At 41.0% G+C, this 14,416-nt stretch overlaps 1 protein-coding gene across 4 annotated transcripts in view; it reads right to left on the minus strand.

Moving 5' to 3' along the window:
- PLPPR1 (phospholipid phosphatase related 1) overlaps positions 1–14,416 on the minus strand; it is a 592,616-nt gene that overhangs the window by 12,316 nt on the left and 565,884 nt on the right. For all 4 annotated transcript variants that reach the window (XM_070375192.1, XM_070375193.1, XM_070375191.1 and 1 more), the window contains one exon: positions 2,480–2,730. In XM_070375192.1, coding sequence (XP_070231293.1) covers positions 2,480–2,730 — 251 coding nt within the window. The remainder of the gene's footprint in view (positions 1–2,479; positions 2,731–14,416) is intronic.

The raw sequence follows: 14,416 nt of genomic DNA on the forward strand, positions 1-14,416 counted from the left end.
AACCTTAGTGATTAATTCTGATATGGAAAGTGATAATACTCAAGGTGCTGGAGAAGACTTTGCAGGTGTATCAAGTATAACTATTAAATACAGTAACCCATAAAGTCTTAATGAAATAACAATTAATTTTTGGCTGGCCAAAATAAAAATCACTGGCCATGGGTGTTGGTTTTTGTAAAAATCCCCCAGTCAATAATGGGTTAAATTTTATTATTTTTATATATATATTTAAATTTAGTGTTTTATGCTTCCATATTTTTAAATTATAGCCTTTATAAATCTTATAAGATTACAAACTTATAAGATTAAAACATGGGCCTATGGTTCATTAGTATTCTTCACAGTATTAACTAGTACTTAGGAATTCCTTGTTGAGTAATTTCTGAAAGCATGCATAATAGGGGCTCAGAAGATGTTTACATAATTGGAGTCCTGTATCAGGGTTTATCTGATTATAGTTTGTCTGTGGGGCATGATTTGAATTGGATTATATCTGAATCCTTGAAAACATGTGCTCTACCAGCATATATTCTGAGTGAGATGACTATACTTCTTTCTTCTCAAGAGAAATTTATATTTCACTTGATGAGACAGTAACTTAAGATGAGTAATATATTTGTTTTTGTAATGGTATTATAGAAATTTATTTCATACAACAATGACTTAAGTCTGATAAAAATACAGGAAAAGGTGCAAGAGTACATTGTTTCATATAACTTAGGTTCTAGATAAGTTCTAGATAATCTAGGATACAAATTGATACAATATTTTGAAAGCTGGAAATTATGCCAAATGCCTGAAAAGACCTTGTTTAAAAAATGCCTGACATATATTTTTTTTTTTTTTTTTTTTTTTGTGGGTGGGGTAAAAGTGAGTCAAGGAACTTCATTGAGCTAAACTGGTTTGTTTGTAAATCAAGGCTTCTGTATTATTTACATTCATGTTTCCTTAATGTGGGGGTAGCTGAAACCATTTTTGTCATGTATTCATTAAAGAGTAAATCTAAAAGAAATAGATATTGCAAAGTTGTCCTATAGATGTGATTCTATAAATTGGACAAAAAAAGAACCACTGTTCTAAAGAGAATACCAAGCAATTTCTTTTAAACTACACCAAATGGACCAGACCTGTAGTCAGTCACCTTTACCCCTCCCTGAATTTAGGACAGTGTTGGGGACGACGGCATGGACACGCTTCCATCAGATGCAGTGGGCATTGTGGTTACTGTCATTGGAGGGGAACGTGCTCCCAGGGGCTGGGGTGAAGGCATACTGGGAGTTTCTAGGCAGACCGCATAGCTTGAAAGGGGTCTTTGCTCTGCCTTCTCCTTATTTCACCTTTCACCCAAGAATCTCTAGACTAGTCGTACCATAAATATAAAGTAAGTTGAAGGAAAAGGGATGTTTTTAGCCAATAGTCACTCATCCACAGGTAAATACACATGATATCCATCAGTGGAATGTTTGCATTGATCCGTCTACTTCTATACTCTGCGTTCTAAAGAAGCAAAGGTCAGGCAAAGGTGAAATGAAGTCATTTCCATGCATGCTCAGTCACTTCAGTCATGTCTGACTCTTTGTGACCCTATAGACTATAGCCCACTAGGCTCCTCTGTCCATGGGATTCTCCAGGCAAGAATACTGGAGTGGGTTACCATGCCCTCCTCTAGGGAAGCTTCCCAACCGAGGGTCTGAACCTGTGTCTCTAACGTCTCCTTCAGTGGTAGGCGGGTTCTTTACCACTAGCGCCACCTGGGAAGCCCTAGGTTATTTCCAAAGTGGGGTGGAATTAAAGAGAAGGAAATATAGATGGACACCATTTCTTCTATTTTAAGATGTTAGACACACTTTTGTGCTTTCTCTCTGATGAGGCCACAAAGTTTAGACTATTATACCCCAGTGGGGGCAGTCAAGAGATTTTGTGATCTAGAGAACAGTGAGAAGTGAACTGTTGGATTTTGGGGGTCTTGCAGGGTTGCCCATCTGTCCTGGCAAAGTGTTGAAGAGTGTTAGGAGGAGCAGAGGAAACCCTGTCTTCATCTGGTATTGCACATTGCTTTGGGCAGGCATTTGCATAAGGCTTACATCTGCAATCCATAGACAAGCGTGAGGAATGTGTGCCGTTCTGGAACCAACCAGAGCTTTGGCGCAGAGTGCTATTCTGGGCAGTGACAGAACCCTGTGTCCAATGCCAGGAGCCTGGGCCTTTGCTCTGACTGTGTACTCTTAACAATTCTCTGGGCCTCAGTTTCTGTATCTGTAAAATGGGAGGAGGTGACTAAGTGATCATCAACAGTCACGCCAGAATTAACATCCTCTGGCATTGGGGTATTGAGGTGGGGGCAACAGCATGATATAATGGAAGAGAAACACATTGTAACATGACTTCAGAAGCCACCAGAAGTGACTAATGAAAGAATGGGGGATGAGGATGGCAGAGACACCCATCACGGCCAAAACTCTACTCGGGTCATACTCACTGTGGCATACAGGGCAGAGTAAATGCTCAGAGCAGCGTGTTTGGAGGGAAAGGACCTCCGCGCCTTCTCTATCACTTCCAGGTCCCCGGTGCAGATGTTCCCGTTGTTGATGAACTGGTGGTGCGCCCGGCAGTCTGTACTGGTGTAGTTGGGCTTGCACACCGTCAGGAAGTACGGGGTCAGGTGCCCCGTGACCACTTGTCCGGCGTTTACAAAAATGTCAGTAGCAAAAAGCCCAAAGGCAAATACTCCTATGAGGAGATTTAAAATAATTAGGAATGGTGACATACACCATGGATTGGGTTTTGTCCCTGAGAGAAAAACAGCAGTGCGAGCCCATGACAACCTACCGGAAAGGTCCTCCCTGGAGTCAAACTGTCCCCTCATCTTTCTCTTTCCTGCTTCCTAAACCACTGTTTTTTCCAAAGTGATGCAGTCACGCTGCTGGTAATGCTTTACTGTTTTGTGTCAATAAAGTAGAAGCAGCATGTTCTCATAGGAGGATTTGAATTTTGGAGTCACGTAGAGCTGGGCTCTAGGTACTCCTTTGGTGACTTGTTTACAGTGTAAGCTATCTTCTTTGAATCTTGGTACCCTTATCAAGCATGGTTTCAGGGAATGATATCTCAGAAAAGAGTTGGAAAGATAAAATAAGACATGTGCAAAATAACCCCTAGGGTGCCTGGCATTAAGTATTGGGTTGGCCAAAAAGTTTGAAAGGTGTTACAGAAAAACACGAGCAAACATTTTGGCCAACTCAATAGTTACTCAACATTGGTTCTCTTGCCTTCTATAGAATATATCTTCTCCCTAGTCCTGTTGGAGATGCGAGTACTCCTTGAAGGAGTTATCATGGCAGGTGAGAGAGAATGAGTATGTTAGGAGTCGTCCTTCAAAGAAAGAAAAAGATTGCTCTAGAAACCCTGATTGAATTGAATGTTTCATTTGATGTTGGAAACAGAAAATGAGAATGTTGTTGACTGTATCGAATTACCAGTTTAGTGGTTAAACCACTGGAATGCATCCTTTTACAGTTTCAGAGATCAGAAGTCCAAAATAGGTTTCAGTGGGCTAACATCAAAGTGTTGGCAGAGCTGTGTTCTTTCTGGAAGCTCCAGAGTAGAACTTATTCCTTGCTTTTCCCAGATTCTCACCTTCAATCCTTGACTTATGCCCCCAATTCTAGCAATCGTATCATAAGAGCTCTACTGCATTGTCACGTCTCCTTCCCTGACTCCCTATCTTGCTTCTCTTATAATGTTACATTGGTTACATTGTGTCCGCCTGAATAATCCAGGATAATCTCAAAATCCTTAATCTAATCACACATGTACATTCCTGTTTGTCATGTAAAGTAACATGGCCCACAGTTTCTAGGGATTAGGGCATAAACATTTTGGGGTGAGAAAGGCATCATTTTACCTACCATGCTGACTTGACCTGTTTGGTTAAGAATCCTGTGGGTAGGCTATACTTCCTGGATTTTATCTGTTCTCTGGTAAGTTCCACAGGAATACAGGATTGCCCCTGACTAGCTTTAACAAAAATATGAATTCCTGATAGGAAGTTGCACTGTGGATTCTTTCAAAGGTTATGCATACATCTATAGAGTATCTGTTAAATGTATCGAGCAGCTGTGCAGAGCCAAGGTATACACAGGTTGCTTGAAGAGATAAAGAAGACTTTGCCAGTGCAACTCAGCTGTGGGAAGAATTGGCAAGAGTAAGAGGCAGCATTAACCCTTGTAAATTTCAAGGATCTGCTATAGTTTTTGATTAAATTTCTATCCAATTTTGACTTCCATATTCAATGTCTTGAATCTGCAAATTGTACTGATTTCAGCACCCAAAAGTCAATCCATTAGATCAGAAGTGAAAATGAGTTTGGCTGAAACCTTCATCCGGTTTCCATTTTGACTTATATTGATTCTTACAATTTTCTTTTCTGTGGCTTTGCCAGGATGTGCTTTATCACAACGAGAACTGGCTCTTTTAATAGCTTGAACTGACTGACACTCCTAGGGTCTGACCTCTGGATCATTCCTTTCACTCCCAGGTTCTGGAAGTCTGGCTAGCAATTTTTTTTTTATATCTTCAAGCAAGATTCTCAAAGACCAGGTCTCTAGCTTTTTCGAGGGGCAATAAGTCTGTCTAGACATACTTTTCCAGGAAAAGAGGATAATTCATGATTTGAAAAGAGAAAAGTGACAGCATTTTCCCCTGGCATTTTATTTGTTGGAGTGCTTCCAATTAGGGTGAATTCTTTCTGAGACATTTCTGAGGATTTCTAGGTTCCTCAGATGAGTATCTGAAATGCCAGGTCTGTGGTCACAGTGGGTCTGTGATGGGCAAATTTCTGCTTTGTTGTCATGTGATACTGTTGCTGAAAGTTGCTTTCCCTTTTTCCCTTGGCCTCCCCTGGATTATGTCTGCTTTTCTTGATGGCTTAACAAGCATTTGCTTTCCAAACATCTCATTCTGGTGTATTTGATGTAGCTTCTGAAGGGCAGCCTCAGGACTCCACCTGCCTGGCACAGGCCATGCCAACAAAGTGCAGTGGAGCCTACCCTGGTGATTCACAGACAATGTCAGATCATACAGGGCTTTTGTAAGGCATTCCAGGCGTTCCTCTGTTAATCCTGAGCTTCTTGTGTGTGTATTACAAAGCTCAGAAGCTAAAAAGTGTTGCTTTTGTTCTTAGAGTCAGGTGGAACACTGTTTATGGCCTCCTATATGATTTGAAGGAGATGCTTTTGGAGTGTCCTACCTTGGTGTCTAAAATTCTTTAAGTGTGATAATGTTTTTAAAATTTTAACAGATACATTTTTCATTCCTATGACCCTCCCTAGCTGGTTCTATTGATACTTAGCTTATGGCTCTGCTCCCAACAGTATTTCTTGCTTCAGGGGAGCTAATCACACTTCTGTTTTTAAAAAATATTTTTATTTATTTATGTGGCTACTCCAGGCCTCACTTGTGGCATGTGAGGTCTTTGGTTGTGGCGTGTGAGATCTAATTCCCTAAATAGGGCCCCCTGTATTAGGAGCGCTGAGTCTTAGCAACTGGACCACCGGGGAAGTCCTTGATCACATTTTTGAATGGATTTACAGCAGACACAGAAGTCTAAAAGCAAAACTCTCTTAGCTTGCCAGAGCTATATGCTTGAGACATGTACTGTTTTGTTTGGAATTCTGAAACGAATTGGATGGGAAAACCAAGAGCCATGGTCTGGAGGATAAGACCATTGAATTTCTATAATAAACCCTGGAATGGGGAGATGTAGGAAGCATGTCTCCCAAGAAGGAGCTAGAAACTTACCTAGTCTGGCTGAAGGAGTGAAGGGGCTGCCCCCTTCCCTGCCCATGCTGGCTGTCAAACCCCAGGGGCAGCACAACAGAAACCTCCAGAATGATTTTTGAAAATCAAGCTGAAGTCTGTCCTGTGCCTCCCAGGATGTAGCTCAGGAGCCCTGCACACCTTTCAGAGAAGTTCCACACCTACCATGGTAGTGTAGCTATGGGTGCCTGTGTTAGCAGTGGAGGGTCAAACTGGTTGAGCCCTAGGGTACCTCACAGGACCCATACATTCTGGTGCAGAGTGGGATGCGCACTTGTGAATCCATCAGGGGCGAGGGGCATTAGAATGCTCAGAGGACCAGGAGGTAGAAGCAGCCTGGCTTTAGGACAGAGACTGGCATCGTTGGTGAGGTCTGCGGTCCCTGTCTTGATGACATGGATCACTATGGTAACCTGAGCTTGCTGCCACTTTGTGGCCTAAAAGAATCCGACACCCATCAGGCAAGTCAAAGGATGAAGAAAGAGGAAGATGAAAGTGTTAAAAATCCTTTTTCCTCCCTCTCAGGGCTTTACCTGGATTCTTTGGACAAATGAGGATCTTTGGTCACTGGTAAATGAGGACACAGAGGTGAAACTCTGTGACCCGCTTCTTGTCATGGGATCAGTTCAGGGTTCCATCCTTTTACTCAGCTGAGAAGGTCGTAGGGGAAGCAGTGACGTAAGCAGGAAACACATGACAAAGGTCTTCTCAGCCACAGGTAACTGGTGTGCTGGCGAATGCTAACAGGGCTCCTATCAGGATGTCTTTTTGCCTCCCAAACAAAGAACTGGTCAAAATAAAGAAACCAGACTGCTCGCTGCTGAGAAAGACACACAGGAGGCCTTCATTAGGAAGCCTAGACCCAGACCACAGAGTAATAATTAGCAGGGGCTGATGGGGTGAGCAAAGGAAGGAATATCTCCTTTTAGCCACAAAGAACCTGTGACCGGAGGTGGAGCCTCTGAACCGAAGGCCAATTATTCTATATTAAATTGCAAGTGTGCAATTTTCCAGTTTAAAATGGCACTTTGCTGACAGACTCTAACAGAACACTTCTCAACTAAAATATACATGATGACAGTGAAAAAAGATGGACGTTCAGAGTGCCAACTCAAAGGGATAATCAGTGAGGATTTCTGTCTCTCTCCCTTTCTCACATGTGCACACACACACAGTTTTACCTCATGAAAAGCCTGAGCTTCTCTCTGAAGAGCCATCATGGGAGAAAACCGAGGGAGATTTCTTTTCTCTCTTGTCTGCCCCCTACTCAGAGATCCAGGATTTAGACTGCTCAGAAAACATGGATGCTGTTACTCCACTGGATGAGTTCTGCTCTGTGACTTTGCCAGGGACGAGTTCCTTTTCCCCCTTTTCTGCTAAATGTGTTTTAGAGTCATGCTCTGGGACAACAGCTAGGCGGGCAGTGGCGGGGCCCTGGTGCTGGCATCTTGCTTCTGAGAGGTTTAGACCTGCATGCTGTAGACAGCAGCATGCGCTGGGTGCCACAGCTTTGCGTGCACGGCATCGTCATGGCACTGGGGGTAGGAGGAGATGCCAGTTCAGTGGAGCTGAGGAACTCCAGGTGGAAACCTGCTAATTTGGAATTGGACAGTGCTGTGCATGCCAACCTGCTCTCAGGCTTAAGCTCTGGAGACTGGACCGAGAGCAAGTCATTCTGTTCTTTCTGTTGAAGAAAACAGAATGTATAGATCTTGCCCCACCTAAGACTGAAGAGGGAGAAATAATCACATATCACATGGGGTCTTGGGGAAAATGCTACTCTTATTTTTTTTACCTTGTACGATCAGTTCATATGAAATGCCTAAAATAGGCAAATCCACAGACAGAGAATAGAATAGTGAACCTCAGGGTCTGGGGAGAAGGGAAAAACAGTGGGTGACTGCTAACAGGTATTGGTGTTTTGGGAGGGATGAAGAAAATTCCTAGAATTAAACAGTGCTGGTAGTTGTACAACTTTGTGAATACACTAAAAACTACCAAACTGAACACTTTAAAGGGTAACTTTTGTGGTATGTGAATTGTATCTCAGTTAAAAAAAAAAAACAAGAACTATGAAATGTTTGCATATTTGAGTTACTCAAATTCACAACTGCTATATATAAAGCATATTTTTTGGGTTTATAAAGTTTTTTTGAAGTACACTTTATTTACAGTGTTGTATTTTAAGTGTACAGCAAAGTGATTCAGTTATACATATATATTTTCAGATTCTTTTCCCTTACAAGTTATTACAAAATACACAATATAGTTCCCTGTGCTATACAGTAGAACCTTGTTGGTTATCTGCTTTATGTATAGTAGTGTGCATATGTTAATCTCAAACTCCTAATTTAGCTCTCCTGTTCCCATTTGGTAACCATACATTTATTTTGTAAGTATGTGAGTTTGTTTCTGTTTTGTAAATAAGTTCATTTGTATCATTTTTTCTTTTTAAATTTCACATATGATATCATATGATATTTGTTTTATCTAGCTTACTTCACTTAGCATAATATCTCTACATCCATTCATGTTGCTGCAAATGGCATTATTTCATTCTTTTTTATGGCTGAGTAATATTCCATTGTGTATATGTACCACACCTTTCATCGATTGATGGACGTTTAGATTGCTTCTATGTCTTTGAGTAGGAAATGGCAACCCACTTCAGTATTCTTGCTTGAAAATATGCCATGGACAAAGGAGTCTGGTGGGCTACAGTCCATGGGGTTGCAAAGATTCAGACACAACTGAGTAACTGAGCACATGTGTCTTGGTTATTTTGAATATTGCTACTGTGAACACTGGGGTGCATATATCATTTTGAATTATATTTTTCTTTGGATATATGCCTAGGAGTGAGATTGTTGGATTATATGGCAACTCTATTTTCAGATTTTTAAGAAAATTCCATACTATTTCCTTTTCTCCACACCATCTCCAGCATTTACTGTTTGTAGACTTTTTGATGATGGCTATTCTGACTGATGTGCGACGATACCTCACTGTAGTTATGATTAGTGTTTCTCTGATAATTAGTGATGTTGAGCATCTTATCATGTGCTTTTGGCCCTCTGTGTGTCTTCTTTGGAGAAATATCTACTTTGATCTTTGCCCATTTAAAAAACATTTAAATTTTTAAAAATTAGTAGTTAAAAAATTTTTTTGGCTGTGCTGGGTCTTCGCTGCTACATAAGCTTTTCTCTGCTAAGTCGCTTCAGTCGTGTCCGACTCTGTGCGGCCCCATAGACGGCAGCCAACCAGGCTCCTCCGTCCCTGGGATTCTCCAGGCAAGAACACTGGAGTGGGTTGCCATTTCCTTCTCCAACGTGTGAAAGTGAAAAGTGAAAGTCAAGTCACTCGGTCGTGTCCGACTCTTTGTGACCCCATGGACTGCAGCCCACCAGGCTCCTCTGCCCATGGGATTTTCCAGGCAAAAGTACTGGAGTGGGGTGCCATTGCCTTCTCCGAAGCTTTTCTCTAGGCTGCGGAAAGCGAAGGCTGGTCTCCAATTGCAGTGGTCAGGCTTCTCATTGAGGTGGCTTCTTTTATTGTGGAGCATAGATTCCAGGGCATGAGAGCTTAGGTAGCTGTGGCTCCTGGGCTCTAGAACACAGGCTTAATAGTTGTGGTGCATGGGTTCATGGCATGTGGGATCTTCCCAGACCAGGGATCAAACCCATGTCTCCTGCATTGGCAGGCAGATTCCTTACCACTGAGCCACCAGGGAAGCCCTTTGCCCACTTTTTTATTTATTTATTTTTTGACAGAGCCACATGAGCTGTTTGTATATTTTGGAGATTAATACCTTGTCAGTTGCTTAATTTTCAAATATTTTCTCCCAACCTGCGGGTTGTCTTTTTATTTTGTTTATGGTTTCTTTTGCTCTGCAAAAGCTTTTAAGTTTATTAGGTACCATTTGTTCATTTCTGTTTTTTGTTTTCCTCTATCCAGACAGGTATTGCTGCAATGTATATCAAAAATGTTCTGCCTATGTTTCCTATAGGAGTTTTATAGTATCTGGTGTTACATTTAGGACTTTAATCCATTTTGAGTTTATTTTTGTGTGTGGTATTAGAGAATGTTCTAATTTCATTCTTTTACATGTAGCTGTACAGCTTTCCCAGTACCACTTATTGAAGAGTGTCTTTTCTCCATTGTATATTCTTGCCTCTCTGTTGTAGATTAATGGACCCTAAGTGAGTGAGTAAAAATACTATTTTAGACTAGTATTATACCATTATACTTCTTTTTTTGTACCTCTTATATGTGATTATTCAATAATGTCCATCTCTCCCATTAGAACTGTAGAATATGCACGCTGTAAAAAGCAGAGAACACATCTGTTTTTTGCTCAATTCTGTATCCAAGTACCTAGCACCAAAGCTGGCACACAGTGAACACTTGATAGACATTTGTGGAATCAATGAATCAACTGCAGAAGAGATTTCAGAGAAGACTGACAGGAGAAGACAGTAAAAGAGCATAGAAACTTGTCCAAATTGCCTAACTTCCGTTGGGTCTCACATCCCTGACTCTGTTGAACATGGGGTTGAGATCAAACCACTTAGCATGTAAGAGGTAGGGATCATTTCTCTTTTTAATAAATGCCACAAAATCCAGTAGACTGCTAGCTGCTTAGAATTGAAAACTGGGTCTTTCTAAGCATCTCAGAAGTCAGAAAACTTGTAAATCATAATTTGGAAATCAAATCACTCTCCCTTTTCAATACAGCAAGAATGAGAAAATATCCTTAATTTGGAGTATGAAGATCCACACTACATATGCAGGAGAGATTTCTTCCTGTGGATGTTTATGAAGCACAAGAAATCTGGAAGTCATGATGCACTTGGGCAGTTTTACATAGACATGAGCATCTTTGAGACACATTGCCCCCATTCTGATTCTGAGAAGGTGCGATGGTCAGTTTAAACATTAACACGTGCACACATGAAAGCATGGCTCCTACATGTTTTTCATGTGGAGAAACTAACACAGAATTTTGAAAGGATAGTGGAAAAGACAAAAACAAGTTATCTGGGTTGGAGTGGTAATACTACTCTCTGAAAAGGTGAGGGGATCTTAGTTCTTCCTCAGTGTATGTTCTCAACCTTTTATTAAACATTTCTAAAAGAGAATCGCTCTTCTGTCTGTGCTAGCAAATCAAGGTAATGAAAGGGCTTCTCAAGAGATGTTAGTGGTAAAGAACCTGTCTGCCAATGCAGGAGATGTAAGAGACATGGGTTCAGTCCCTGGGTTGGGAAGATCCCCTGGAGGAGGGCATGGCAACTAAGTCCAGTATCTTGCCTGGAGAATCCCCATGGACAGAGGAGCTGGGCAGGTTGCATTCCACATGGTCCCAAAGAGTTGGACACGACTGAAGCGACTTAGCACACACACGCACCATACTGTTTGAGATTAAGAATGCTTGAACATTTTCTCACTTTCAGAAGTTAACCAGCTTTGTGAATCTTTTGTGGTAGTTTTCCCACTATGATGTTCAAAAAAAACAAGGAAACACACTCTCAAATCAATTCTTGGCCTTTATTTTAGTGGGAAAATTGATGGCAATCTTATCCTACACACAGGTACAAGCAAGAGGAATGGGGTCATCAGTGCCATTTTTGACAGTGGAAAGGGGACCTCTAAGGAATTCTTATGTTCAACTTTCCTCAAAATATATTCTGATGCAATCATTGGGTCTTCATTCTAGATTGCATCTTTCATCAAAGCACCATTGCAAATGGAATATAAGATACAAAGAAATGAACATAGTTTCTTTTTGCTTCTCCTGTTGCCATGTGGAGATCCCTAGTGGAAAATCTCAGTGGAGAAAGTCATCCAGCTGTGAAGACCATTCCTTAGGGAAACAATGATGTCTTTAGAAAAAGGAGAGACAGTGAAATGTTTTCTTCTCCTTAATATGTTTTATTCAAACTGGAAAATTCCGAATGAAGATATTTTATCTGCAGTTACCATGTTCATCTCATTTCCTTGCAAGGTGTACTGAGCTGATGAGACAGATGTTTAAATAAGACTGCCATGGATACTAGGTAGTGATGGTAACAGGTAGCTAATACATGGTGCTTAGAATATGCTCGGTATTAATCTAAGTGCTTGGAAATATTATTCCACCACAACTCTTTGAGATAGACACCATTATCTCCATTTTACAGATGGGGAAAGTGAGGCACAGAGAGGTCAACTAATTTGACCAAGTTCACACAGCTAGTAAGTAGAAGAGCTGGGTTTGTTTTTAGTCTCTAAGTTGTGTCTGACACTTTTGCAACCCTATGGACTATAGCCTGCCAGGCTCCTCTGTCCAAGGGATTTCCCAGGCAAGAATACTGGAGGAGGTTGCCATTTCCTTCTCCAGGGGATCTTCCCAGACCAAGGATCAAACCCATGTCTCCTGCACTGGCAGGCCAATTCTTTACCCCTGAGCCACCAGGGAAGTCCATGTGATGGGAATAGAAGAGCTGGGATTAGACACTAAATACTTATGGCTCTAGATCCAAACTCTTATTCACTACCCTCTAAGCTTATATTTTTATGTACTTAAAAATATATATACATATATAGATAGGCATTAAGCTGTGAAAAAAAGGACTTTAGTTCTCACGCATGCACTAAGGGCCAGGATTTAGAGCATTTCCCCAATGAAATGTTTGCCTTGTCAACTCAGAAAAAGAATTCCTCTATTTTTTAGCCAACAATTTTCCAACAAGAAGATGACAGAATACCTAAGACATGTCATCACTGAACGAGGCACTTTTCTCATCACTTTAGCAATGAATCTGACTTTGTTTCTGGTATAACAAGAACACCATCAGTGCAAACTGATTTACACGCACCAAATATTGTGTTTTGAAAGGAAGTTTCTCACAGGACTGAATCCGTCACTTCCTTAGATAGTTAATTTCAGGGGTTCACAAAACAAAGATTCTGGGGTCTCTTTCCTATATAAGTCACAGAAACACGAAAGCTGACAGCAGTCTACTTGTCTTGATGTCATTGTTTTAATCAAAAGAATAAATTTTATGTAAATCAAGTAATCTGAACGTCAGTTACTTTATCTGTATAAGAGGTTTTATTTATTTAGATGTTTTAAATAGTCCTAAATCACTGGGTTATTATTGAAAAATCACATAAAATAGTTGTAAAAACATTTTGTACATTGTGAGATTTATATATTAGTGACTATTGTTTTTATAACTGAGGGATATTTCAAATAAGTTGATTATAAAGTTATTTTAAGACAGAAGAAAGAGATAAGGACATTAATTCTAACAAACTCAAACATATATTTGACTCTGTTATTCATTCTTTGTATTAATAAAACACCTTTACATTATGAGGAGCTAGTGGTGTGTAAACAACATTCTGCCATTACTATAACTACGTATCGTGGTAAAGGAAGAGGAAGAGTTATCAACCAGAAACCCTCCCAAATGTTTTCATAAATGAAGGAACAAACAGACAGACTTCTGCTCCTCCAAAGTATAAAGTTGTATGATTTTTTTAAAACGTCTACTTTTGGCCACACCACATGTCATATGGGATCTTAGTTACCCAACCAGGGATCAAACCTGTGCTCTCTGCACGGGAAGTGTGCGTGGTCTTAACCACTGCACTGTCAGGCAAGTTCCCAAAGTTGTACAACTTCTTGGTAAGATGGTTCTATCTCAACAAGAGGGACTTTACTCCTCTTCATGCAGGACAGCTCCTTGGGGCTTTCTCTCTCAGGATCTGCTTCCTCTCTCACTCCTGTTGTGTGCGTGCTGTGTGCTCAGTCGCTCAGTGGTCCCGACTCTGCAACCCCATGGACTGTAGTACGCCAGGCTTCTCTGTCCTCCACTATCTCCTGGAGTTGGCTCAGATTCATGTCCATTGAGTTGGTGACATTACCTAATCATTTCATCCTTTGCCCACCCCTGGCTCTTCACCTCAGGTGGCCAAAGTATTAGAACTTCAGCAACAGTCCTTCCAATGAATATTCAGGGTTGATTTCCTTTAGGATCGACTTGTTTGAGCTGCTTCCAGCCTGAGGGACTCTCAAGAGTCTTCTCCAGCACAATTCAAAAGCATCAGTTCTTTGGCACTCAGTCGTCTTTATGGTCCAACTCTCACATCCATACATGACTACTGGAAAAACCATAGCTTTGACTATAAGGACCTTTGTCAGCAAAGTGATGTCTCTACTTTTTAATATGCTACAAAAAATATCTTCACAACTCAGATCATCATGATGGTGTGATCACTCATCTAGAGCCAGACATCCTGGAATGTGAAGTCAAGTAAGCGTTAGAAAGCATCACTACGAACAAAGCTAGTGGAGGTGATGGAATTCCAGTTGAGCTATTTCAAATCCTGAAAGATGATGCTGTGAAAGTGCTGCTCTCAATATGCCAGCAAATTTGGAAAACTCAGCAGTGGCCACAGGACTGGAAAAGGTCAGTTTTCATTGCAGTCCCAAAGAAAGGCAATGCCAAAGAATGCTCAAACTACCGCACAATTGCACTCATCTCACACGCTAGTAAAGTAATGCTCAAAATTCTCCAAGCCAGGCTTCAGCAATATGTGAACTGTGAACTTTCTGATG

Source organism: Bos mutus, chromosome 8 (genome assembly GCF_027580195.1).
Source record: "Bos mutus isolate GX-2022 chromosome 8, NWIPB_WYAK_1.1, whole genome shotgun sequence".
NCBI classification, from domain to species: Eukaryota; Metazoa; Chordata; class Mammalia; order Artiodactyla; family Bovidae; genus Bos; species Bos mutus.